General features: G+C 38.3%; 2 protein-coding genes across 4 annotated transcripts; one reads left to right on the top strand and one right to left on the bottom strand.

Annotated features, from left to right (window-relative positions):
• Nucleotides 1-841: 841 nt before the first annotated feature.
• On the top strand, nucleotides 842-13,692 carry MS3_00004675 (uncharacterized protein; the record flags this gene model as incomplete). Of its 3 annotated transcripts, XM_012945147.3 has the most annotated exons (7): nucleotides 842-967; nucleotides 3,826-4,126; nucleotides 6,432-6,615; nucleotides 8,826-9,025; nucleotides 11,318-11,684; nucleotides 12,179-12,339; nucleotides 13,390-13,570. In XM_012945147.3, exons 2-7 carry the CDS (start codon nucleotides 3,834-3,836, stop codon nucleotides 13,568-13,570), a joined length of 1,386 nt encoding a protein of 461 aa, XP_012800601.2. In that variant the 5' UTR covers nucleotides 842-967; nucleotides 3,826-3,833. The 3 variants fall into 3 exon arrangements, with proteins under 3 accessions (XP_012800601.2, XP_051072815.1, XP_051072814.1); XM_051212628.1 differs by lacking the exon at nucleotides 3,826-4,126 and having other exon boundaries at nucleotides 13,390-13,692; XM_051212627.1 differs by having other exon boundaries at nucleotides 6,432-9,025; nucleotides 13,390-13,692.
• Nucleotides 13,693-19,349: 5,657 nt separating this feature from the next.
• MS3_00004674 (uncharacterized protein) lies at nucleotides 19,350-25,040 on the bottom strand. Its single transcript, XM_051212626.1, has one exon. The coding sequence runs from the start codon at nucleotides 22,540-22,542 to the stop codon at nucleotides 20,179-20,181; it is 2,364 nt and encodes a 787-aa protein (XP_051072813.1). The 5' UTR covers nucleotides 22,543-25,040; the 3' UTR covers nucleotides 19,350-20,178.
• Nucleotides 25,041-25,628: the final 588 nt, after the last annotated feature.

Raw genomic sequence — 25,628 nt, 5'->3', positions numbered from 1 at the left:
AATAGGTTGCCTCCAACCCCGACATTTCTTAAATTATATAACGGCCGGTTGTGCGGGACTTCGTCAATAGTTTTTCTGGAGTCAACTTAGGCTACGTCCACAGGTAAGTTTTGATCTTTATGAGCGCACCAGCTTTCACGAGCCACTAATAAGTTAGTAAGACAGGAATAATCTATTCTAAAAGCATGCCGCTTCTCCGAAAGGATCCGGTTTTCATCAAAATACTTAGGCAGCTCCTTGCGAATAATCTTTTCTAAAATTTTAAAATACACAATAGTTAGGCTAACGGGTCATTAATTCTCAGGTTCGTGTTTCGTACCTGTTTTGAAGACAGGAATTACTATGACGTTCTTCCAGTCATTTAGTAAACAACCCTGGGCTTTGAATTCGAAATTCGTAATCAATGGGCAATCAAATACAAAGGAATCATAAGTTCCTACAAGAACCACATGTTTTGATATATTTTATACTCCACCAATTTGAGGCAACAACTTGAGTACTGGAACCAAGCATGCCTCATTAAGGATGTGGACACTTTCAAGCATGTTTATCGTGTGGGAACCAACTCAGTGTGTTATTCTGATCTCCAGAATCAATCATTTCCGAAGCTACAGCAAGAGGACTTGAGAACTGAATAAACTAAAAATGGTAATATGTTCTCATCAAGTGGTGGATGAGTGGAACGCTATGCACAAACAAGTGGAATCAGCTTTAGCAATAAACATTTTCAAGGGGAATATAGATCACTGAAAAACAAGCTTCAGTGGTTGTCACTGGTTCAGCGTCCTGATATCCTTATTACTGAGGACTCAAAGTGTTGCTGGGTAACTACTTATTTTTCAAAATGTCAAGGTCATAGACTTTATGGTCGAGCGCACAAGGTTCACAAAAAATTGTTTGGGTTACTAGTTGTTAAACCCTGAACACCAAATTTATTCGACGTATTTCATCCTGAAGTCTCTATGTTGTAAGCTCATGAAATTATTTCAGTAATTTTTATAAACCCTGGCAATATATTACACAGAGATTTACAATTTGTCCGTACTAATTTACTTTGAATGCCATCGGCAAATTTGTTCCTTTACATGTAATATATATACAAGAAGTTTAGGACTATAGTTCTGAACTTCATTTATAAGTGGCATTTATAAATACACATTAATGCGCATTAATGTGTATACAAAATGTGTATATATCCTTATAAGCTGGAGACTGTTAATTGAAACGCTTTGTTTTGTGTTCGGTTTCAAACTCCGCATCAAATGGAAAAAACTTTTTTACGTATGTACATATGTACATATAAGCGAGGCAGAAAAGCACTGTCACAAGGTACTTAAAACGAGTCAAACCACTTTCATATACACTGAACTATTTAATTTGGGTGAATGGAAACACTGTTTGCTCTGTTGAGAGCGCTTCGAACGTTTACTGTTTTAGGTACCTAGATAGTTACACCCCAAGCATCCAATCAAGGGAAAAAAGGCTAACAAAGGGGAAATAAAGGGGAAGAAAGCGTAAATAAGGGGGAAATGTCGCTTTTCCGCCTCCACGTCAGTAATTTAGTGGAAATGTCGGTTTTTCCACCTTACGTCTTGTATTTGGGGGAAATTTGTTGACAATTATATGTAACGTACGGTGTTTGAAAACCTTGATGTACATCAAGGTTTACACGTCGCAACGCATTATGTTGTATGAAAAAGTATTTTTCTAAGAGTATACAGACGATTTCACTTCTGTTTCTGTTCTGTTCGACATATATTCAAGCTAAGATTAATAAAAACCAAGTTTGTAAAATTTAATGCTCTACAAACATTCATCAGCCATGAGATGATTTTTGTCAAATGGTTCAAATGGTTCAAATGGTTGTGGACGGAATAGAAGAAGCTTTCGCTTAACAGGCTTCCGTGTCTAGTAGCAGGGGATCACCAAATCCTCCAGGCAGGAACCTAGGTATGTTAACAATAAAAGAGGAAAAGAGATTGGTAAATCATAATGTGATGCTGTTCTTGGTCCTTAAGAATAGGTCAAGTTGCCTCTTGAAGGACTCCTGAGAAGTCGCTTGGACTAGCTCGGCTGGCAGCGAATTCCAGCTTTTGACAACTCTTAAGGAGTAGAAGTTGTGTCTACATTCCGTCTTGCTATGTTGTGTTTCCAGTTTCTGGGTGTTACCCCTTAGGTTGTTATTCGAACTAAGCTTAAGTAGGTGTTTGAGAGGATGTCCAGAAGTGTTAAGAATACTATAAGCCATTAATAAATCACCTCTAAGACGCCTATATTCTAATGGGTAAAGTTAAGTGAATGGAGGCGCTCTTCATGAGGTTTAGATTTGAGTCCTCGAACTGATTTCGTGGCTCGCCGCTGGATACGCTCCAAAGTGACCTTGTCCTTTTGGAGTGAGGGGGGGAGTATTATGTTTCCGTACTCTAAATGGGGACGGATGAAACTATTGAAGATTGTGTGGAAAGTTCTTCCGTCAAACTGTCTAAAAATGCGCTTCAACGTTACCAGTGCAAGGTTTGCTCGGAAGGCATTTTTGTCACAGTTGGCGTAAGACTTCAAATCATGGGGCACCAGGACTCCTAAATCTTTTTCGACTTGGGATACTACTAGAGAGGAGTTTCCTAAGTTGTAACTGTAGTTTGCAACATGTCGCAGATGGACTACTTTACACTTTGAAGTGTTAAAGGTAAGTCCGTTATCGTCTGCCCAACTTTGAAGTCGAGTCAGATCCTCGTGAAGTGCCTGTGTATCGTCTTGGTTGCGTATCTCTCTCCAAAGTTTCACGTCGTCGGCAAAAAGTAATAAATCTGACGTTACCTGTTGAGGAAGATCATTTATGTAGATCAAGAAGAGAAGAGGCCCTAGTACTGAGCCCTGGGGGACCCCACTAGGACATTCCATAGCCTGAGATAAAGTGAAATTAACCCTAACCTTAAAGTGTCGATTTTTTAGGTATGAAGTAAGGTAATCGATTAGGGGTGGTTTGATACCTAGTCGTTTGAGCTTGTTGATAAGACACAAGTGGTTAACCTTATCAAAAGCTTTTGAGAAATCAAGGTAAATGACATCAACCTTTCCCTTGCAATCGAGGATGCTTGTCCATCTGTCCACCGCAGTCAGCAGGTTGGTTATACAAGAGTAACCCTTCCTGAAACCATGCTGTTGGGGTGAGAAGAAATTTAAGGACAGTAGATAGTCATTTAAACCGTCGCATATCAGGGACTCCATGAGTTTTGAAGGTAATGACAGAAGAGCCACCGGCCGATAACTTGAAGGTTCATTGCGTCGACCACCTTTGAAAATTGGTGTGATGTGAGCCAACTTCCAATTTTCCGGTAATTTGCCTCGGCTAAGCGAGTGAGAAAACATCACGCTAAGCGGCGTTGACAAGATTGAGGCTGCCTCTCTCAGTATGGCAGGATGAACCGTATCCGGGCCAGGAGAAGTGTCTAATCTTAAGTGCTGCAATTTCCGGAACACCAAGTCAGCGCTTAGGTCTACTTCGGAAAGTCCTGTGGAATTGCAGATGAAACTGTCGTCAGTAAAGTTGATGTCAGCCGGTTGAAACGTTTGAGAGTAATGTGCCGCCAGAAGGTTAGCGGCGTCGCCATCGTTGTTGGTCGGGCCGTTAAGCTACCTTTCCATAACTGAAACAAGCTTTATCCCAGAAGATCCTGTTAGTGTTCTAATATAACAATAATCTTCGCGATGATCACCTAAATGCACAGATTAGTTTCTGTTTCATTTTGGAAAGGACAGGAGGCTTGATGGCCTGTGTTAGTCTTTGCAATGGTGTTGTAAAATTTAATTTGTGATTTCTTTTAGACTGGAATATGCAACTTTTAGAGTCAGTCGGGAATTTACGACCTCCTCGAAGACTCAAATCAACATGTCGTCCAGCGAAAAAACTCAAAACTATTGCATATCAAGGTCTACCACCACCTTCTATAAGACTACGTTTAGATGAGGCTATTGAAAATGCAAGACGTAATCATCAGTCCAATGTATTTCCTAGTCAGGATCCAAGTATTTTAAATAAAACATGGAGAAAATCAACAACATCAATAACTTCAAATGATGTTGATAACGGTAACTCAAACATTTCAGAATCACCTCAGATGTCTCAGTAAGCCTTATATGTGTATAAATCCCGTTTTTGTGTGATTGTATACATATTTTGATTCTTGTCATTAGCTACTAAGGAGACTGAGTCTAATGGTACTTAAAAAGAACTGTCAACAAATAAATTGATGCCCCTAACTCTATTATTGTGGTCATTAGATGACTTACCAGACTAAAAAATCAGTTGATTAACCCATTGAAGTAATTTAGAAACATTACTACTTATTAAAGGAATATGTGTTGTGTTTTTGATCGTTTCTGGGATTTACCATGTGAATCCATCTTCATTCCAGTCAGCATTAGTTGGTGGGATAAGAATCACATCTGTCATTTATAAAACATGCACCATAACTACGATGATCATAGATTTTGTTCATAAGTGCATGAGTAGTGGAATGAAAGAAGCGGCATGTAAGTGTCAGGAATAAAATGTACGATACGATAATTTATTATGTTGTTAGCTAATGTGGTTGAATCTATCAACGCTACTAACCGTTTACATCCATCTAGTTATTGATAAATTTGTATCAACTACTGCCCATCTAAATATATTTAAATATTCATATTGACTAGATGAGTAAATCATATATCAGTGGATGTATTTGGATACAACTTTTGAATCAGTAGTTAGGTCCGTTACTGATTTATTTGTGATGTATAGTAAATCTCTATCTGCAGTCTTATCATCGTCCTTCTGGCCCTATCAGTCTTTGTTTCGTTATGCAGTAACAAGTAATCCGCTGTCTCCTCAGTTGTATCAAATGGCCATACCGTTATTTTATGAAGATACAATATTGATTACTTGTTTGAATGTTTTAGGAGATTTCAGTAATTCACTAGATGTTCATATTCCGTTCTAATACTTATTTTAAATTTTAACCTTCACAAATCACTTGACCACAAAAAATAAACGAATGTGAATATGTGTTAGTGCTTTTGTTTGATACTAACTTCCTGAATTTAATGTTAAAAATACAATTTGTGGATTAAAACATGCCGCGAGTGAGGTGGATGCTCACCAGTAATATCGACACGTGAATGTAACGTACTAATATTGCTAGATTTTGGCCAATGATTCTCTGTTTTAACTAAAACATTATCATAAAAAACAAAGCCTTAATGTCCTGGGTTTAATCAGACACTGAAACCTAGGCTATAAATCTTAAAACCTTAGGACTGGAAACATGAATAATTTTCGGGACCCAGTAATCCTTGGTGATTTTTGTTTACTGACTCTATCTTGTCCTAAAATTTATATTTTTAAATTTGTATTATCTAAGTAATCAAAACTTAGGCAAATTAAACTTCATATTAAAAGAATGTTTAGATGCCACAAAACTGAGGGAGAGCACTAAGTCACTTAAATAGCGTGTACAATTACAATCAATACCTAAATTCACACGCTATATTGGTTTCCGTCTAGGACATTTCGGTCTGTCGGACATAATTAACAGGAATTTCTTTACAAGCATGAGTTAGCCCAAGTACTCAAACCACGTCAGTCAGACGAGATGAATATAACGAAAAGGAAATTGAATATTTTAGTAGTAGTGATAATAAGAAAGACCAACTAATAAGAACATGATTAGGAAAAGTTGACTGGATAGATGTGTTTGTAGGAATAACAAAACTTAAGAATCATAAGATAAAAAGAGAATGAGTCTGGGCCAGTTTGAATAATTCTGATTCTTGTCGCCCAATGTCTAGCGGTTATTATTAGTATCTCAACTAGGTAGTCTGGATATGCGTATGTGCGTCAGTTCAGTTGTTAACGACTTCATGTACTGATGCTACACTTTGATTTGGCCATTTCTAGCCTTCCTAAAGCCAACTTCCGCACCATCAGATACCATTCGTCACGACAAACGTTGGGTGAGCGTGCGTCATACGTATCCTAACCAACCTTTGCCTATTACTTCATACATGAATATAACATTGTTTACTTGGTCATTTCATGATACACGAGCAATGTTTCAAAGACACTTGCCATCAAAAGAATTCAATGTACATATACTTTCCACTTTTAGATTACATGCTTCACTTCGAACCACATTATACATCCAGGTTTGTAGGGATAATATTCTCCAATAGTCGTTACTTGATGCGGTATGATAGTCAATTAATTTATAAATATCCACAAGATGACTTCATGATTACTTTAGTTCTTCAAACGAATCAATAATCACTAGTTTGCTTCAGGTAAACTCTGGAACTGGAACTATTGTACGTCACCTTAAACAGTTAATTCAAGTCGAAACTGAGAGATTTAAAATTGATTATAATGATCAACTATTTGTTTTGTGTTACAGAATACTACGTCCTAATTTAACAAAACCAACTATAATTCATAAACCTGGTATATCTTTACGAGGTGAAGAAAGCTTAGAAAATTATGTACGCGGATGCGGTAGTCAGTGGTTTAAACAAATTAGCAAAGAAGAATCTTTCATAGAATGTCAAAAAGATGTACACATCCGTTGTCCACGGGGAGAGGTTTGCTTATTTTACAATTTAATTGAAAATAAACCCATATTAGTGTTTACTATCTTAACATGTTACCATGTACTGGAACAGCCGAGCGTAGAAAGAGTTCGCTCTCTTTCACTCTCTCTGAAAATTCTTTCATATGGCCGCATGTATATAGACACTTCCAAAAACGTCACTCTTGCGGTGGGGTTGTCGTTTACAAAGCATCTAATAGACTTCTCAGCAATAGACTTCAGTTTATCTAATTAGTTAGTGATCGACTTGACTTTGCCAACTGTAAATCAAATTTTTTTTAAGGATCAAACATAATTTCACCAATGTAGCTAAGCATGTGTTAATCTTATACAGTTAACATTTGGATTTAACTTATTATTTGAGAACAAACACTTTGTTCTTATTCCATATTCATTGATTTCTTACTGTATGTACTTGTCTACTACTTCTGTTTGTGTTCCCTGAACATACTACGAAAAAACTTGATAATACATATTTTACAATATTGAGCGATCATCATGCATTGATATCAGGGATATATACATATTTCAACTGTTGAGATCATGAGTCGACTGAAGCTAGACCACCATGGAAAACCTGGAAGCACTGGACGGCCGTTTGGTCCTATTGTGGGACTGCTCAGCAGTGCGCATCCACGACTCTGCTTCGCGGGATGCGAACGCAGGACCTACTGGCTTCGCGCGCGAGCACTTAACCACTGAGCCGACCGCCATCCAACAGTGTTAATATCTAACTTCAACTAATCCACGAAATTGAGCGACATATACACCATTGTCTTCAGTGAGTTACTATCTCACAACAGACCTGTTTGAACTCCACTAGTCACTATTTCTCACTAGAACGCCAGGATATACATCTGGAAGCCAGTCACCAGTGAGCATATGTTGATTATTATCAGAAGGGGGTTTTGTGGAGATTTTAGTAATATATATATATATATATATATACCCTCTTCACCGAGTTAAAGTACATTGTTTGTGTTTCTCTATTAAAACCTTAGGTACACTTTTAATGGTTAGCAACTAGCAAATACAATCATTACGATTAGTATAAAGGGTTTGTTTAAATTGTTCAATTTCATTATGAAGTAGTGGATGATGATTAAATGATATTACAAATTGAATGAATTTAGAAATGTGAACCATTAAAAGTTAATTCATTAATCTGAGCATATTCAACGAAGGCTGACAATCCTTAGTACAATCTCTTAAGAAGATATAGATGAGCGTTATTAAGGTGTCTAATACAATAAAGACACAACTGATAATCATTCTGTAGTTTAGATAAAGTTAAACGATTATGTAAAATACAGACTGAGCAATCACCATGGACTTCACATAGATTTTGATTAGTTACATCATTCTTACAAGTGCATTGTTGACTGTTGTAAGAGTAAATTGGAAGAACGCTAGAGATGACTACATGATTGCCGTAAGCAAAAGTTGGAGATATTGGGTGACATGGGTTAGAATCATTTGCAATGGCGCATATGGATTTACATTTTATCTTATATCTTGAGTTTTAATCTTCACTTACACTTTTTATTCCATCAAAATATTCTTTATTCTCCAATCATTTTGTCTATTCCTAATCGTTTCTATGACAGCTGATATAATTACTAGTTGTGCTAATCAACCATTTCTCTTGATAATTTCATCTTAGTGTTATGGATGCTGAGTAAAAATATACCAATAATTATCGTGTTAAGTCTATGGTGGCCTTGGACCTTAAATGTACATTTCCTATTGGTCGATGTTTGTTTCACTTGTTAAATATTGTGTAAATGTTGTTTTCTATTTTTATGGTACGATGTGGTTTGTTTGGTTAGTATATAAATAGAGTATGTCTGAAATACAACGATTCATAACTCAGAGGCTGTGACTTGTGTTCTTGACTCAACTGGCTGGGCTAGACAGGGAAGCGGGACCAATCAGGGCACTAGGTCGTCCACTACGTGTTTACGTGTCCACTGTAACCGATCGGTATAAACGCTGCTTATCAAAACCTGCAGTCACACCCGTTACAACACTTAGTATCCTGATAAGAGGTGGTAAATCGAACCAATACACGTATATATCAGATATTACATTGATAATAACTGACTGCTTGGTTAACTGAGTACATGGTTTAACTTATAAATAGCTAAATGTTCAATACATTTACTTATTTAAATGCATATTTATTGATATCACTGATTTAAGGCGTTAGGTAATTTACATAAAGGACGAAACGGTATTGGTGTTAGTATTCTACTTGATTCTAAACAAAATAATACACCAATCATGGAATCACATAATCCAATACGTTCTCTTCCATCAAATGAAGCTTATACAAATTGGCAACGTGATAGAATTAAAGAAGCTGGTTTAATGGAACAAATTCTAAATCAAGGATGGTCATGGTATGTTGATTTATAATTGATATTTTTAATATACCTTTTATAGTTCTCTCTTATTACAATTCAGTTATTCTTATTGCTTATTTAGTTTTGGGAATTAATTCACTCGACAAGTCCTCAAATCACAGAACATTGTTGAACAGGAAAGAAATTATAATCCAAATAACAAGGGTAGATGGAAGTAAGAAGCACAATAAGAAAAACCTTAGTATATTTATAGTTTATACATGGGAAGATGCTCGAGTTTTCTCCAAGTATCGACTAGCGCTGATTGGCTAATTCTTATCCAATCAGCGTGCACCAATGCAGTCGTGTATGGGACATGCTTTAATCCAATCTATGTACCGCGAACAACACCTTAATTCTATACTGTATTACAGGTTTTAAAAGTTAATTATTTGGGGATATTTGAACGGTATATCGGTTATTTGACTATTAAGAAATATCAATGGTTGAGATCATGAGTCAACTGAAGTTAGACCACCATGGTGTTGAGTCGGCTTTCGGAGAACTTCAACGGAGCCTCCAGAGGCCCAAAAGGAGCCGAAGAGTCCTAGCCAATCAGAGCATGATGGAGCATTCTAGAATTCCAACGTGGCGTGCTACTGTCGGTCAGTAGCATAATATGTCGCTAACGGATTGGCCAAAGTATGATGTTGATTTAACAAATGTTAAAATCTATAAATACCCATGTTTTCTGTACAAAAACGAACCCTGGAGTAAAGTGTCTCTCTCATACTTTGCGTCTTCTTTCTGGTGTTCAGGTCGCTGTATAGTTCTAGCGTTCGGGTTATCAGAATAGCTTAGGAACGAATATAGCGTCCAATCGACAAGACCTAACACATGGAAAATCTGGAAGCACTGGACGGCCTTTTCGTCCTGTTGTGGGACTCCTCGGTAGTGCGCATCCACGACCTTGCCTCGCGAGATTTGAACCCAGGACCCATCGGTCTCGCGTGCCAGAGCTTAACCATTAGACCACTGAGGCGGTTGGTATCCAACGGCGTTAATGTCTAACTTCAACCAAGAAATAGACTACACTTTATATTGATCTCATCTTTGTCGAAGACTGTACAGTAATGTTCATATCCACGACCTTAGGGGTGATGAGCTCATAAAGTTTAGGATTCAATTATATATTGAGTTTTCATCCAGTGGTTCATATGTTCAACTTCAATCAATCTGTAACATTGTGAAATCAATTTAAAGTTACTAAGCGTCAATGAATCATTTACTTTTCTTCAATTATATGTTGGGGGAGGATATTTAAAAAAAAATTCACCAAATCAGTGAAAAGTAATTTTGCATTGTAAATATATTAATTATTGAGTATGATCAATAACTTATTACACGAATTGATCGCCCTTTCCTTGTGGGGCTCTTTATTTAAATGTCACTTAGATCGGACGATGTTGACGATGGGCTCATCACTTTTGTGACCCTATATCTGACTCCAATTGGGTTGTATGCTGATTGTCATCGAAATACTCATGTCGACTATCCTCGTATATAATCACCGACTTAAATCGCATCGGCGAATAACGCAACTAAACAAATCAAATACGAGAATGAATCTCGAACACATTTATTTCATACAGTGATTGATCTGAACAGGTAATCAGGGGGAAGAAACGAAGAAAGCGAAGTGAAGAAAGTGAAACGAAATAACTCATAGTGGAGAAGGCGTGTGAGCCAACTACCATCTAATCAATATTCATAGCCAGATAAGAATAGATTACAGACATGTGATGAATAGGATAATAAATGTACACGTATACACTCATTAAAAAAACAGTCAGTGTTGACAAGTGAATAATTAACAAGGTCGAAATATGACTCCAGATGAATGAATAAATTGGCTTGTCCAGAAGCTTGAATAAGCTGTGTAGACTTAACATAGTAACCAACACTACATTTTCTTTTGTTAATGAATTGCAAAACAATGTTTTTTGCTTGCTAAGTGCTAATTGTTGTTTCAAGTTTTGTTCCCTTGATTGTGTCATGAGGTCCGCGCCAGTCCCTGTACAACAATCCAAATATTCAGAGGAAAAAAATGAAGGTTGTATGTAAACTTCTTTCGTCGAATGATGAACATTAATATACAATAATCTTGTGTGTATGAAAGTTACAGAAACGAATCATCTCTGAGCTATGATCTTGGATTGTCAAAGTAAAAAGAATGATCCGAGACTTTCATAAATTACTTTTTAACTGATTTATAATAATAATAATAATAGAATTGTATAAATAATAGTTACATTGGTATGTTCATCATTTCTTTGTTATTCATTTTAGTAAAAGTGGTCTTACAAAAAAGTCAAATGAAATACAAACTTTTCACAAACCGTCTAATTATTTCAATGATGACAATGATACAGCTGATCATTCAGGTGCACAAATGGCGGAGATTTTAGGTGAGAAACTTCCTTCTGCTTTGCTACTAAAAGATGTCAATATGAAAATTGCTCCCCGAAGCATTCCGCAATCAGCAGCAGCAAATGCTGCACGTGAAGGAGTTGGAATGGCTGAACGATTCGGTTTAATTCAGCCTAAACAGTCTTATCTTGGAGCGGATATGGATAAGATTGCAGAGGCAATATCAGAAGCTACATTTTCTCTAGATATGCAACAGTGTGGAAATGGGCCCCGTACTAAGTTTGAAGTATGTATTTAACAAAGTGTTTTACAACTATGCATATTTATTATGTAAATACTTTGAAACATCTCACATGAAACCTACATCTATCTTGTTTATTGTCTTAATTTACTGTTAAACTGGTGAGTGCTTCGGATTACGTATTTGGTTGATACAATCGTTACCTTCAGTTTGAATATATGCCTTGTTGACGGTTACCAGATACCAGCGAGTTCGTCTTTAAGGATATCTATCTATTTTTTTCATTCATTTATCATTTGGCTTAAGCTTTTTGGGAACAGTTTGTTTGATTGATGGATAGAAACTTATATATTTATTTACGATTAGCTGTATGGTAGAGTATCCGTTATTGTCGCATTGATTCAAATATCTCATATCCTAACAAAGAATGATCATTTTCAATCCTAAATATTAACAACAATGAAGCCTTACAAGTAATAATGATAAAGCATTACAAAAAGTTGATTGAGTTTTCTTTTTACTCTGACCTATTTGTTAAGGGAGTTGAATATGCTAAAAGAAATCGTGGAACACTCAATAATAGTAACTTGCACTCGATGAATCCTGAATTAATACCAAAGCAAACTCCACGAATACGACCGGAAGCTCAAGAAATATATGAGTCGAATGACGGTCAAATGTGTAAATTGCTGCTGACAAAGTGAGTGTTTTGATAATTAATTTATTTTCGATTTGTGATGCATAGCTTTAACAAACTCTTTGAGGGTGTTAAAAAACACACATTTTCTACGTAATCTGAATGTATTACCCTCGTTATTATTCATCAGGTCTCTAACTGAAAACTCCTTAAATTATATACACTAAAATGACTGTGTGGTGAACAAGAACAAGTGGGGACAATCGAATGTATTGGAACACGAAATTACAGAATATCTCACTAAAATTTGAGAAGCATACAGTAAATAGTTAATTTGCAAACTTTTGCAAATATCAGTCCATCGTCTCAGATTTCATTGTTTATACATTTTCAGTGGATGTCTATAATTTCAAGGGAATAAGTGTTTCGTATATCATTTAAACTTACGTCGCTTATTGTCAAATTCAATGACGTTCGTACTGTATTGGATGAGTTACAAATAACCTTTAGCAGACCTGTGGTATTCATAATGATTGGTCAACAATATCATATTTTTTTAATTGAAATCATGAACTGATTGATGTTAGACCACCATATAAAACCTGGAAGCACTGTACGGCTGTTTTGTCTTATTGTGGGACTCTTCAGCAGTGCGCATCCACGATCCCGCCTCGCGGGATTCAAACTCAGGGCCTTCAGTCTCGTGTACGAACGTTTCGCAATTTTGCGGATTGGTTGAGGTTAGACAATAACATCGTTGGATGCCGACTCAGGGTTCTAGAGGTGAAGCGTTCGCACGTAAGACTGAAGGCATTGGGTTTGAATCCCGTGAGCGAGATCATGGATGCGCACTGCTGAATAGTCCCACAGGTTTTCAATAGTGATTTAATATCAGTCGGTTCATGATCTCAATCAATACCTTAATCTCCACAACCCCGTATACTGATAATATCATGTTTATTTATTCTCTAATGTTGAATTCTTTGAATTCCTTAATAATCATTTATTTGACTAAATACAGCTTGTCAACTAAAAAATAACGTAAATAATCAATTTTATTACTTTTACATTTCAATAAGATTTTTCAACATGTTTTCTCTTATACAAAATTAGTGATAAATTAAAACAAAAATTATTATGGAATCCAAAATTTTATCCGAATACTAATGATATCATTAGAAGATCACGTGGTGGAGCAGCTAAAGATTGTTTAAATCCATATAAAACAAAATGGTGCAGTAAAATACGAATGACGCGGACAGCTTCAATTAGAAGGAAACAAATAAATAATTAAAACAATATTATTATTTAAAGTGTTTATGAATATCGATGTACAATTATCCATTAGAAACTGATGTTATATACTTGTATTTTCGATAATATCATTTCTTACTATAAACTGATCTCTGTTAGATAGTTATTTGCTTCTTCATAATGCCTATCCATTGGTCTGTATGAGATGAAGTCCAGATTCTAGTGTTTCACCTATCACGATACTATCAGATGACTAGATTTGTATTCAAATTGCCAAATTAAGTCAATCCGGACGGTCAAAACGTCAAGTCATGGGATTTCGTGCATATGTTGCATATTGTCGAGGATTTTGGGATATCGTTATTTAACAGCTATATCAGATCTATCGAAGCGCCCAAGTCACCCGATTGAGATACGCGCAAAACCGAAGTTTCCAAAACAACGATTTGTCTACAATAGCGGTTCTTTATTGAATAATAAACAAAATTTAGTTACAAACCTCAACTTGTGAGGTGTCTGGGGCGTTTAAACGCGTCCTTCAAGTATGAAAATAAAAAGGCTTCCTGTAACAGTAACATAAAGAATAATTATAACATACAAAGGACAGCTGATAGCCGTGTCTAAATTTGATAACAGTTTACGAACAACCGGAACCCGAACCAAGAACAAACAATATGGAAACTGTTGCGTCTAAACAAATGCACAAAACTGTGGATAACGGCTACAGCGATTAAGATACAGTAATTATAATGATAAGTACAATAAACGTTATAAGTATATGTGAACCTTTCAGAATATTACAGTACAACTTGCGTCGTTGGGAATACAACTGCTTGCTGAATGTAAATAAATAGTATAAGACAATATACAGAAGAGTAGAAAGGGAACAATGTAGGACAAACTTAACAATTTTTTGATGTTTATAATTGTTACGTACTCACTTACTCCAACAAATTGTGTTTACTATATGGTCAACATGTTGGACATTTCTTAGCTCCTCTGTGCTGAGTATTTTAGTTATATGCGCTCAAAGTAATATTCAATCGTTGAAATATAGCAGCTGAGGGATGTGCTAAGAATTTTCGACGGTGATAGATAGACTTTAAAACTTTGTGATCTATAAAACTGGTGAAACGCAATCCACTGATCTACTTTCTGTGAGGACGGCACACATTTTCCTGCTTCAGACGTCCACTAACACCCACAAGAGATGCATTAGTAATAAATATACTATGTATATTATTAGTGTGAAATCGAACAACAGTGTAGGGTCAGTGAAATGTCACTGAGACCTAGCCAAATCATCCGGCAGTTGGGTCGCTGATTGTCGACGAGTTCATCGATTTACGTCAAGGTTAAGGACAACTAACGCGCATCAGTCAATCGTACACCATGGGTGGGTGAAGCAGTCCTAAAACAAGGATGGATACAAGCTCTCCCATGCTACGTCCAACACTGTTTGGATGCACAAGATCCTGAAACCTCATTATCTCATTTAGCGCGTATAGCCGATAGAATAATGGAAAGAGGTCCTCCAACTGGATCAGGCACAATAAATCACACACAAAAAGTAGAATCAGCAAAAGACCCCGTCACAGAAGGACTCATTGCGAGTGTTAAGAGTCTCACTGAGGCTGTCACCAGAATGCAAATGGGTCATAGAAACAGGAGCAGGTCACCACAACGACCACGATCCAAGTCACAAAACAGGTCACAAATGTCCGGACAATCTGGGCAGTTTTGTTGGTACAACTGGAAGTTTGGTGTCAACTCAACCAAGTGCATGCAACTATGCGCCTGGCCTAAGCACAATTCTAAGACAGCGGGAAACGAGTAACCCCTCCCCAGGTCGCGACGACTGAGGAGGGGCGCCTAAACAGTCGCTTGTTTTATGTTAGAGACAGAAATTCTGGCTTGAATTTCTTGGTGGATACTGGCGCTGCTCTTAGCATCATCCCTCAAAATAAAACTGAGATTAGTCGAGAAACATCATCAATTACACTTCAAGCCGCAAATAAAACTAAAATTGCGACATTTGGGCAGAAAAATTTAACCCTAGATTTGGGGTTCAGGAGGCCATTCCCTTGGGTTTTCACGGTAGCTGACTTAGATCTGGCAATACTGGGGATGGACTTTCTAGAGAGATACGAATTTCTAGTTGACACCAAGAAACGGCGATTAACACTAAAAGAAACTTCGTATTACACAAAAGGCAAAGAAAGTCACATCAGCTCTCTTAACTTGATTCAAACTCCCCCAGTAACAACAGCGAAATTCCAAGATATACTCGCAGAATTTCCAAACTTAACTAAACCAAACCCACAGCCTTCTAAAGACAAACTAAAAGTAAGTCACACTATCAAAACCGAAGGTGCACCGGTTTTTGCAAAACCCAGGAGACTAGCACCAGATAAGCTCAAAATCGCTAGGGCCGAGTTTGATTATATGCTACAACTGGGTATTATCCGTCCCTCTGATAGTCAATGGGCATCCCCTTTGCATATGGTCCCAAAGAAGAATGAAGGTGACTGGCGATCGTGCGGGGATTACAGAGCCCTCAACCGTCAAACCGTACCAGATAGGTACCCAATACCTCATATCCAAGATTTCACAAACGGTTTACAGGGTATGAACATATTCACTAAAATTGACTTAGTCAGGGCATATCACAATATCCCAGTGGCTGATGAAGATATTCTCAAGACAGCTATTACAACACCCTTTGGCTTATTCGAGTTTGTACGCATGCCATTCGGCCTGAGAAATGCGGCACAGACATTTCAAAGATTCATAGACAACCTACTTCGAGATATGCCATTTGCGCAGGGGTATATAGACGACTTGTTAATTGCCAGCCCAGATTTGCAATCACACAAACAGCATGTACAAACAGTGTTGAAAAGACTGGATGGACATGGAATAAACATACATCAAAGTAAGTGTGTTTTCGGTGTTCAAACATTAGAATTTCTCGGTCACACAATAAGCCCAGAAGGGATTAAACCGATCAAAAAAGAAGTAAACACCATCAAACAATACCCCATACCTAGTTCTCTAACACAACTGAGGAGTTTTCAAGGTCTAATTAACTTTTATCGCATATTCATACCAGGTTGTGCACAATTAATGCAACCTTTGACAGATTCACTTAAAGGAAAACCAAAAGAATTCAAACTGTCTTCTGACGCCATCGAAGCTATTAAACAGCTTAAAGATAAACTGGCTCAAGCAACTACGTTGATATATCCGAATTCTCTTTCCCCACTTGCTTTGATGGTGGATGCTTCAGATAAAGCAGTAGGCGGTGCCCTTAACCGACTGGTTAAAAACGCCTGGAAACCAATTGCTTTCTTCTCAAAAAGACTCGCTCCAGCAGAGACAAGGTATTCTACCTTCGGGCGAGAACTTCTTGCAATCTACCTAACCATTAAACACTTCCGACACATGTGAGAAGGCAGGGAATTTATAGTCTTTACGGATCACAAACCACTAACGAATGTACTAAAAGCGAGAGCTGATAAATACTCACCTCGAGAAGTCCGACACCTTGACTATATGTCACAGTTCACAAGCGATATCCGACATGTCAGAGGTCAGGACAATCAGGCGGCAGATGCTTTATCTAGGCTAGAAATGAACGTGCTACAGCAATCCACAGTAAACTTCGAGATGTTGAGAAACGAACAAGAGCAGGATCTAGAATTACAAAACCTGCTTAAAACAAACAATTCAAGTCTTAATTTAAAACAGTTCCCATCACCTGTCGATGGTATTCTAATCTACTGTGACACGACCAACGCAATGCCGCGACCTTTCGTTCCCAAAAGTATGCGAAAGTTGATATATAATAACTTTCATTCTTTGTCTCATCCTGGCGCAAAAGCTTCAACAAAACTAATCAATGCCAGATATATATGGCCGAATTTACAGAAGGGTGTACACAAATGGGTTAGAGAGTGTTCAGCATGCCAACAATCAAAGATTAATCGTCACACAAATTCACCCATAGGTGTTTTCTCGCAACCAGATGCACGTTTTGCCCATGTGCATATCGACTTGGTAGGTCCTTTACCTCGTTCAAACGGTTTTAATTATCTTTTTACATGCATAGATCGATTTACCAGATTCCCTATAGCCATCCCGATAGCTGACATCACAGCGGAAACAGTAGCCAAGGTTTTCATGCAGAACTGGGTAACCATTTTTGGTACACCCATAACAATAACGACTGATAGAGGAGAGCAATTCGAATCTGAACTATTTAATAACTTGGCTAAACTTCTAGGCTCCAATAGGATACGCTGCACTGCATATCATCCTCAGGCTAATGGGATGGTAGAACGTTTTCACCGTCAGCTAAAAACCGCCCTTATATCTCACTCAAACCCCAATCAGTGGACAGAATTCCTACCATTAGTTATGTTGGGAATACGAACATCTGTCAAAACTGACGCACAGTGTTCAGCTGCGGAACTGGTTTTCGGAACAACTCTGAGACTACACGGTGAATTTGTTAACCCTAATACTAACAGTCAAAAACTTAATTTAGAAAATTATGTCGATCAACTACGGGACCACATGTCTAAACTTAAGCCGATTAATACTCGTGAACAATCGCGCGCCGTATATATACCTAAAGACCTAAGCAATTGCACGCACGTCTGGATAAGATGTGACAAAATAAAAGCACCACTTAGCCCTCCATTTGAAGGTCCTTTCAAAGTCGTCTCAAGAAAATCTAAATATTTCGTGATAGAAAAACATGGAAACATCGACACAGTAAGTATTGATAGGCTAAAGCCGGCTTATCTAGATCATGAACCACCATACGTGTTGTTAGATCATTTAACTGACAAATCCATTACGGAATCGAAATGTAAAAACGATAAATCTTTACAAATGACTAAAACGGTTCGCTGGGCACATCCGATTAGCCAATCAAGGATGTTGACAGTTTCGGCTGCAGGATAAAATCTAACCACGTAGCTAATCAGACCCTGGATCTACTTAAAAATAATTTTTCTCCTCATTCCGCCTCACCTACAACTCCCTAGAACTTTTGCCTTTGATATATAAGTGTTATGTTAAATATTTTTTTTTAATACTGGACACATAAGCTAGGTATTCCGAAACGATGGCTGCGGATTTTAATCAAACTCATACTACTAACACTGGCAAATACAACGAATTCAAAAAGCAACCCAGGCGAGTTTTATAATTTCTTTTTCTGGTTAATTAACTATGTTGGCTGTACTTCTTACATATCTATATACATTTTTCACGTAGACTGGCTATACATATATACCATATGAACTAATTCTAAAAGTTTTCGGTCGAAGATGTGTTTAGTAGCTTGATACGCTTAATACTACTATTAATAAGTGGTTTTCTAGACAAAACATTTTGGATTAAACCATGGCCAAGTACTTATTAAAGTTCTCATCATTTTTTTCATGTTTAGGAAACTTATGTAATGACTTAACCAGTTTTCCTGCAGCATGCTTTTTAGTGTGATCATATAACCCATCTTTATTGGCAATATTCAAATTTTTTTTAATTTCTGACATTTAAGAATCAATAACCGTGAAGATATGGTACAGTGCGTTACTGTAAGGTTACTATGTTAGCCGCATTGATTCCACATACCTAATTTTAAACACAACTTATAAGGGAACTGTTTAGTAATCACAACACTGAACTGATATGAATATCGCAGCTATGCTAACGTTAAACCAATTATTATTAATGGTCCATACAAAATCCTGGAACTTAACACTAGCGTTATAAAAAAGACATGTTATGTCAATAACTTATATATATATATACCTTTTTTTTCTCGTTGGTTTAATTATAAAGTAAAATGGAAATCTACCACACTTGTAGTTTTTTCAGCGAGACTCTAATTTAGGGACGAGCCAATCAGAAGAGTTTGAGCAATTTCAAGGTCACGGAGCCAAGTTCAACACGCGCTGCTAACATACAATCGGTTCACAGCAGATTTTAGAGAGTAGGTGATTAATGAGAGGTTACAACAGATAGGAAGGCGAGACTCTAATTTAGGGACGAGCCAATCGGAAGCGTTTGAGCAATTTCAATTATTAGTCAATCAGAAGACAGCATAAAGTAAAAATATATTAAAAGAAAGTAATAAGTTACAATGGATATTCTTCTTTAACATGATTTAAAAACTCCTATGTTAGCATCCTAACCCTAACCCTCACGTAACTCTAACCCTAACCTTAACCCTCAACTAACCCTAACCCTTAACCCTAAACCCTCACCTAACCCTAAACCCTAACCTTGAACCCTCACCTAACCCTAAAACTTAAACCTAACCTTAACCCTAAACCCTCACCTAACCCCAACCCTAACTAACCCTAAACCCTCAACTAACTCTAAACTCTAACCTTAACCCTAAACCCTCACCTAACCCTAAACCTTAACCCTCAACTAACCCTAACCCTAACCTTACACGTAAACCTAACTCTAACCCAATAGACGAGTTTCTATTCCATATGCATTGTGAATTCAGAACCTCTGAACCTTAATCAAACCTAAACAAGTTTTTAAATCATGTAAAAGAAGAATATCCATTGTAATTCAGTTTCAGTTTCAGTTTGGGAAGGACAGGAGGCTCGATGGCCTATGTTAGTCCTGGCAATGGTGGTCTCTCAGTTGATCCAACTTTCTTTTGAAAGAGTCGACGGATGGAGCCTCAACCACGTGCTGAGGTAGTGAATTCCACTCGTTGATGATTCGATGGGAAAGTCGATAGTCAGCTGACAAGTAATTTGTTCTCGGCTTATGAACTTTTTTGGAGTGTCCTCGTAAATTCTCTGTTTTGGAAGACAAGAAAAATGAGGGCATGTTAGGTGCAAATTTATCACTAAGCAATTTGTAGACTGTAATCAAGTCCCCTCTAGTTCTGCGATATGACAACGGGAAAAGGTTCAGCTTGGCCAGTCGAGATTCATACGGAAGCTTCGCTATTGCGGGAACCAGCTTAGTCGCCGTTCTTTGAACCTTTTCCAGAAGCTCACTATCTTTTTTAAAGCAGGGGCTAGCCGCCTGTATGCAGTACTCAAGTTTAGGACGCACGAACACTGTATACAAAGTCAAAAACGTCTTAGTGTCGACATAACTAAAAGCCCTACGTATTGACCATAACGTTCTAAAACTTTTGGCGGCTATTGCACGGCAGTGTGCAGTAGTCTTTAAGTCTTGACTAACGATAACTCCTAAGTCATTATATGTCTGGACGACAGGTAGCTCAGTGTTATTCATCGTATATGTATCTGTGCCTTGATGACCGATATGCATCACAACACACTTGGAAGTATTTATCGGCAACTGCCATGTTTGAGACCATTCAGATAACTTCTTCAGGTCATTTTGAAGTTCTAAGCTATCACTCTTACATCGTATCGTTCTCCATATCTTGACATCGTCAGCATATAGCAAGACCGATGATGATAGGAGACAAGGAAGGTCATTTACATATAAGAGGGATAGCACTGGCCCCAAAACTGTACCCTGGGGCACTCCACTAAGCACAGTTTCCCAGCTAGATAACTTTGAGTTCACCCTTACTCTTTGTTGACGCCCAACTAAGAAGTCTTTTATCCACATCAATAAATTACCTCCAATCCCGATATGTCTTAACTTATATAACAGCCGGTTGTGCGGAACTTTATCAAAAGCTTTACTGAAATCAATGAAGGCGACGTCTACAGGTAGCTTTTGGTCCTTAAGAGCACACCAGCTTTCACGAGCCACTAATAAGTTAGTGAGACAAGAATAACCTATTCTGAAGCCATGCTGCTTCTCCGAGAGGATCCGGTTTTTATCGAGATACTTAAACAGCTCCTTCCGAATAATCTTTTCTAAGATTTTAACAACCACACTAGTTAGGCTAACGGGGCGGTAGTTCTCAGGTTTGTGTTTCGTGCCTGTTTTGAAGACAGGACTTACTATGGCGTTTTTCCAATCTTTCGGTAAGCGACCCTGCGTAACGGATAGGTTAAAGCATGTACTTAAAGGGTTCGCAACGAAGTTAGATAATTCCTTCAGTAGCCTAGGATGTAATTCATCGGGCCCCGTGGATTTACCTATGTCAAGCTTATTTAGCAGACCAAAGACATCGAGTTCTTTAATGGTCACGCTATCCAGTGTATGTATGGGGGGATCTGTATACGCTGACGAGAAGGGTGCTTCTATGGTATACACGTTGCTAAAGTAGTTCGAGAACGCTTGAGCCTTACCAAAGTCGTCCTCCACTAATGATGAAGCAGTACTGTCTCCCCATAGAGCAGGAATATTTCCTTTTCTCCTTGTCCTTTGGTTTATATAGGAATACAAGCGTTTAGGACATTCTATGGATTCCTTAACAAGTTTTTCTTCGTACAATTTTCTAGACTTACGGAGGGTCGAGGCACAAGTGTTCCGAGCCTTTCGATACTGAGATTTTGACTCATCAGTCCCCAGTAACCTAAATCTATCCCACGTTTTCCTTTTCTTACGGAGAAGGATACGGACCTCCCTACTGAACCATGGTCGTGAGTTTTTCGGCCCCTTTGGTATAGTCCAAGGGATGTGAGGTGTGGTAACTTTTAAGTATGATTTTCGAAATGCGTCCCAGGCCGTTTCAATGGAGGACTCTGGGTCTATTGTCCAATCTATTAACGATGCTGAGTGCATGATGTCTGGTATGTTTGCTTTCCAGACGTTGGGTCTGGACTGGACTGACGCGTCCTCATGACTGGCAGTTATATGGAAGTCGAAAGTTAAAACTGCGTGGTCACTTTTACCTAAGGGTGGCATATGGTGGAGGTTCGCAACATCATCCTCATAGTGAGTCAGTATAAGATCTAATAAGGATGATTCAGTGTCCGGGTCGTACCTAGTCGCTTCTTTCACATGTTGCACTAGGGCACATGTGATAACCGCATCAACTAGTTCCTGCTCGAAGGAATTTTCTGACGATTCAGTTCGCAGATTTTCCCAGTCTACCATAGGTGCATTAAAGTCCCCTAGGATTAGACATCGACCACTTTGGGACCAAGTATTGAGACTGCTTAACAGGATCTCATTTGCCTCACAGCTTGGACTGCGATAGACCAAACCAATCAGCAGCTCTTGTCCCTTGCATTTTAAGCGAAGACTAACTAATTCACACGTCCCACTCTCATGGGATACACTATCGATAATGGTAAATGGGATAGCATTCCTAATGAATAGAGCTACTCCCCTCCTTTGCGCTTTTGTGTTCTGTCGGCCCTTACTAACGTAAAGCCCTCGAAATCAAGTTCTATACTATCTATAGCCTGTGTCAGCCAGGTTTCTGTTACTGCGATTATATCTGGCTTTATAGAGTCAATCTGCACACCTAGTTCCGATCGCTTATTAAGTAAGCTTCGTGCATTGGTGTAACAGATCCGAAGCCTGTTTAAGTGCCTTCGTGCTTCACCCAGAGCGGCTTCGGCATCATTCTCTGTCGAAGTCTTACGACCCGAAAATTTACAATTTTCAGGTCCTTTTCGCCAGCGTCTAACCTATGTTGTAGTTCTTTCTCGGCTTCCCGTCTTTTAACACGGTCTGCCAACGGTAGGTCCTTTCGGATAAAGACTCCTGTACCCTTTAATTTGTGTCCATTTTGTAAAATTAGGTCACGTTCGTTTGAAGAGCCGAATACTACTTTGAGCAGTCTGGAATGATTTGGTTTCGAGTCCGTTAGACTCCCTAGTCTATACACCTTTAGCAAGGTGACCCCAGTCATATTTTGAGGCATGAGTTGATTAAGCAGCTGCCTAATCAGTACAATGTCATGCTCAAAACGAGCTTTAGGTTCAGAGCTATCGCTCTCCTTAATTCTATGAAAATAGCTGACCTGTCGCTATGATCAGTTTTCGATTTTTCAACCACTTTTACGGGGGCAGGTTTCCCTTTATATCAATACTTTTCTTTCTTACAACCTTTACCCATTCGTCAACGCTGCTGGTAGAAGCAATAGCAGTTGCGTCAAACCTAGTGTTGGGTTTTGGGGGGTTGTCGACGACCTGAGGGGTCGTGTTATGTTTACCATTTGAAACCGATCGAGCCTTGCGATTGCGGCTCCTAGGTGTTTCCTGTTGGATCCCATCTGGGAGACGGGGAACAGAAGACCCTACTTTTCTTGAGCTTTTTTTTAAGGCAGGCCCCTTTGAAGACTGCTTTTCCTTCTTTGACGGGCGTGAGTCATCTATCACCGGACTCACCTTAGTTTCCTTCACATTGATTTGCGTGTCAACAGATCGAGTGCTGTTTGACGCGTTCCGACTATGCTTTTTGAAACACTTCTTTGCAGCATCAACCGGTGAGATGGCCTCGGTTAACAAGCCGTTTGCATCCGAGCAACACTGTTGACAAAGCCACACACAACCCTTCTTACTGAACCGTTTGAAAGCAGCAGGCGTTAAGTTCGTGCAAACTTCGTGGTACCAGCCTTTGCACTCGTCGCACTGCATGCCGCTTTCAACAGGATAACGACAACCCGGACGTTGGCAACTGCTTTTTTTACACTGTCCGGTCATTTAGGAGGGGTTTTTTCAATATGCGATGATACCCAGAAACAAAAAAATTATCAATGACCAAAAAAAGTGAAGAGCTGTAGATTGCTAAACCAAAGGTACTAACAGATACAGTTGAAAAAGAGGTACTAAAGAGTACCAACGACAAAAACAGTAAAAACGATACTTTAGTCGAATACTTTAACTGAAATAAATTCAATTAAAGTGAAAAACAGTAGTCTTGATACGTAGTAAACGATCAAAACAATGAAATTTACTCAGCGAGGAAAAATACCACTGTCCTTTTTAAATAGCGCGCGTGATTCATTACTTTCATATAATATATTTTCACTTTGTACTAACTTTCTTCTGATTGGCTAATAATTGTCAAGGTCACTTAAGATTCGTTCAAAGGTCGTCCTTAAATTAGAGTCTCGCCGTTTTTTCTATAGTATTATTATTAATACAAACAAAGAACTTGTACTGTTCCAATATGGCACTTTGACATATCAATCTGTCCTCCTGTTATCTTTCTCTCATATCTGAGCAACATATGGCCAACAAACATCGTATTGAAGGGGGTTTTGGTGAACGGAAACGCTAGCCCCACACGCACTCGAACCTCTGCCCTCCTGGATGCCAGACCGTGTGCCTAGCCATTAGACCACATCAAACCACGGGGGAATGACTGCAATCTTTCCTTTTACCGATTAATCATATATAATACTAATGAGTAATAGGACTTACACATTTCTAAGGTGCAGACAAATTCGTTACTTGGATGAATCGACGAAATATTGCTTCAATATATCATACATATTTAGATCAGACCAGAAAAGAGTATTTGACACAATTGTACTTAATCTTCATAATCTACACAATTTTTTCCCTCCTTAACCGTATATTCTTTTCCGTTTTGTGGAGTACAATTATGCACTCTTGGTTACGTACCTGGTTATAAAAGGCGGTCGTCATAGGCCCAAGGTCAAATTCAAATGGTTCAAATGGTTGTGGACGGAGTAGAAGAAGCTTTCGCTTAACAGGCTTCCGTGTCTAGTAGCAGGGGATCACCAAATCCTCCAGGCAGGAACCTAGGTATGTTAACAATAAAAGAGGAAAAGAGATTGGTAAATCATAATGTGATGCTGTTCTTAGTCCTTAAGAATAGGTCAAGTTGCCTCTTGAAGGACTCCTGAGAAGTCGCTTGGACTAGCTCGGCTGGCAGCGAATTCCAGCTTTTGACAACTCTTAAGGAGTAGAAGTTGTGTCTACATTCCGTCTTGCTATGTTGTGTTTCCAGTTTCTGGGTGTTACCCCTTAGGTTATTATTCGAACTAAGCTTAGGTAGGTGTTTGAGAGGATGTCCAGAAGTGTTAAGAATACTATAAGCCATTAATAAATCACCTCTAAGACGCCTATATTCTAATGGGTAAAGTTAAGTGAATGGAGGCGCTCTTCATGAGGTTTAGATTTGAGTCCTCGAACTGATTTCGTGGCTCGCCGCTGGATACGCTCCAAAGTGACCTTGTCCTTTTGGAGTGAGGGGGGGAGTAT

The sequence above is a fragment of the Schistosoma haematobium genome, chromosome ZW (genome assembly GCF_000699445.3).
Source record: "Schistosoma haematobium chromosome ZW, whole genome shotgun sequence".
Classification (NCBI taxonomy): Eukaryota; Metazoa; Platyhelminthes; class Trematoda; order Strigeidida; family Schistosomatidae; genus Schistosoma; species Schistosoma haematobium.
This window is presented reverse-complemented; position numbering and strand designations above follow the sequence as displayed.

What these genes read in the sequence shown, in the direction of transcription:
- MS3_00004674 (XM_051212626.1), bottom strand. Translation starts at nt 22,542, where the DNA reads ATGGTAGACTGGGAAAATCTGCGAACTGAATCGTCAGAAAATTCCTTC.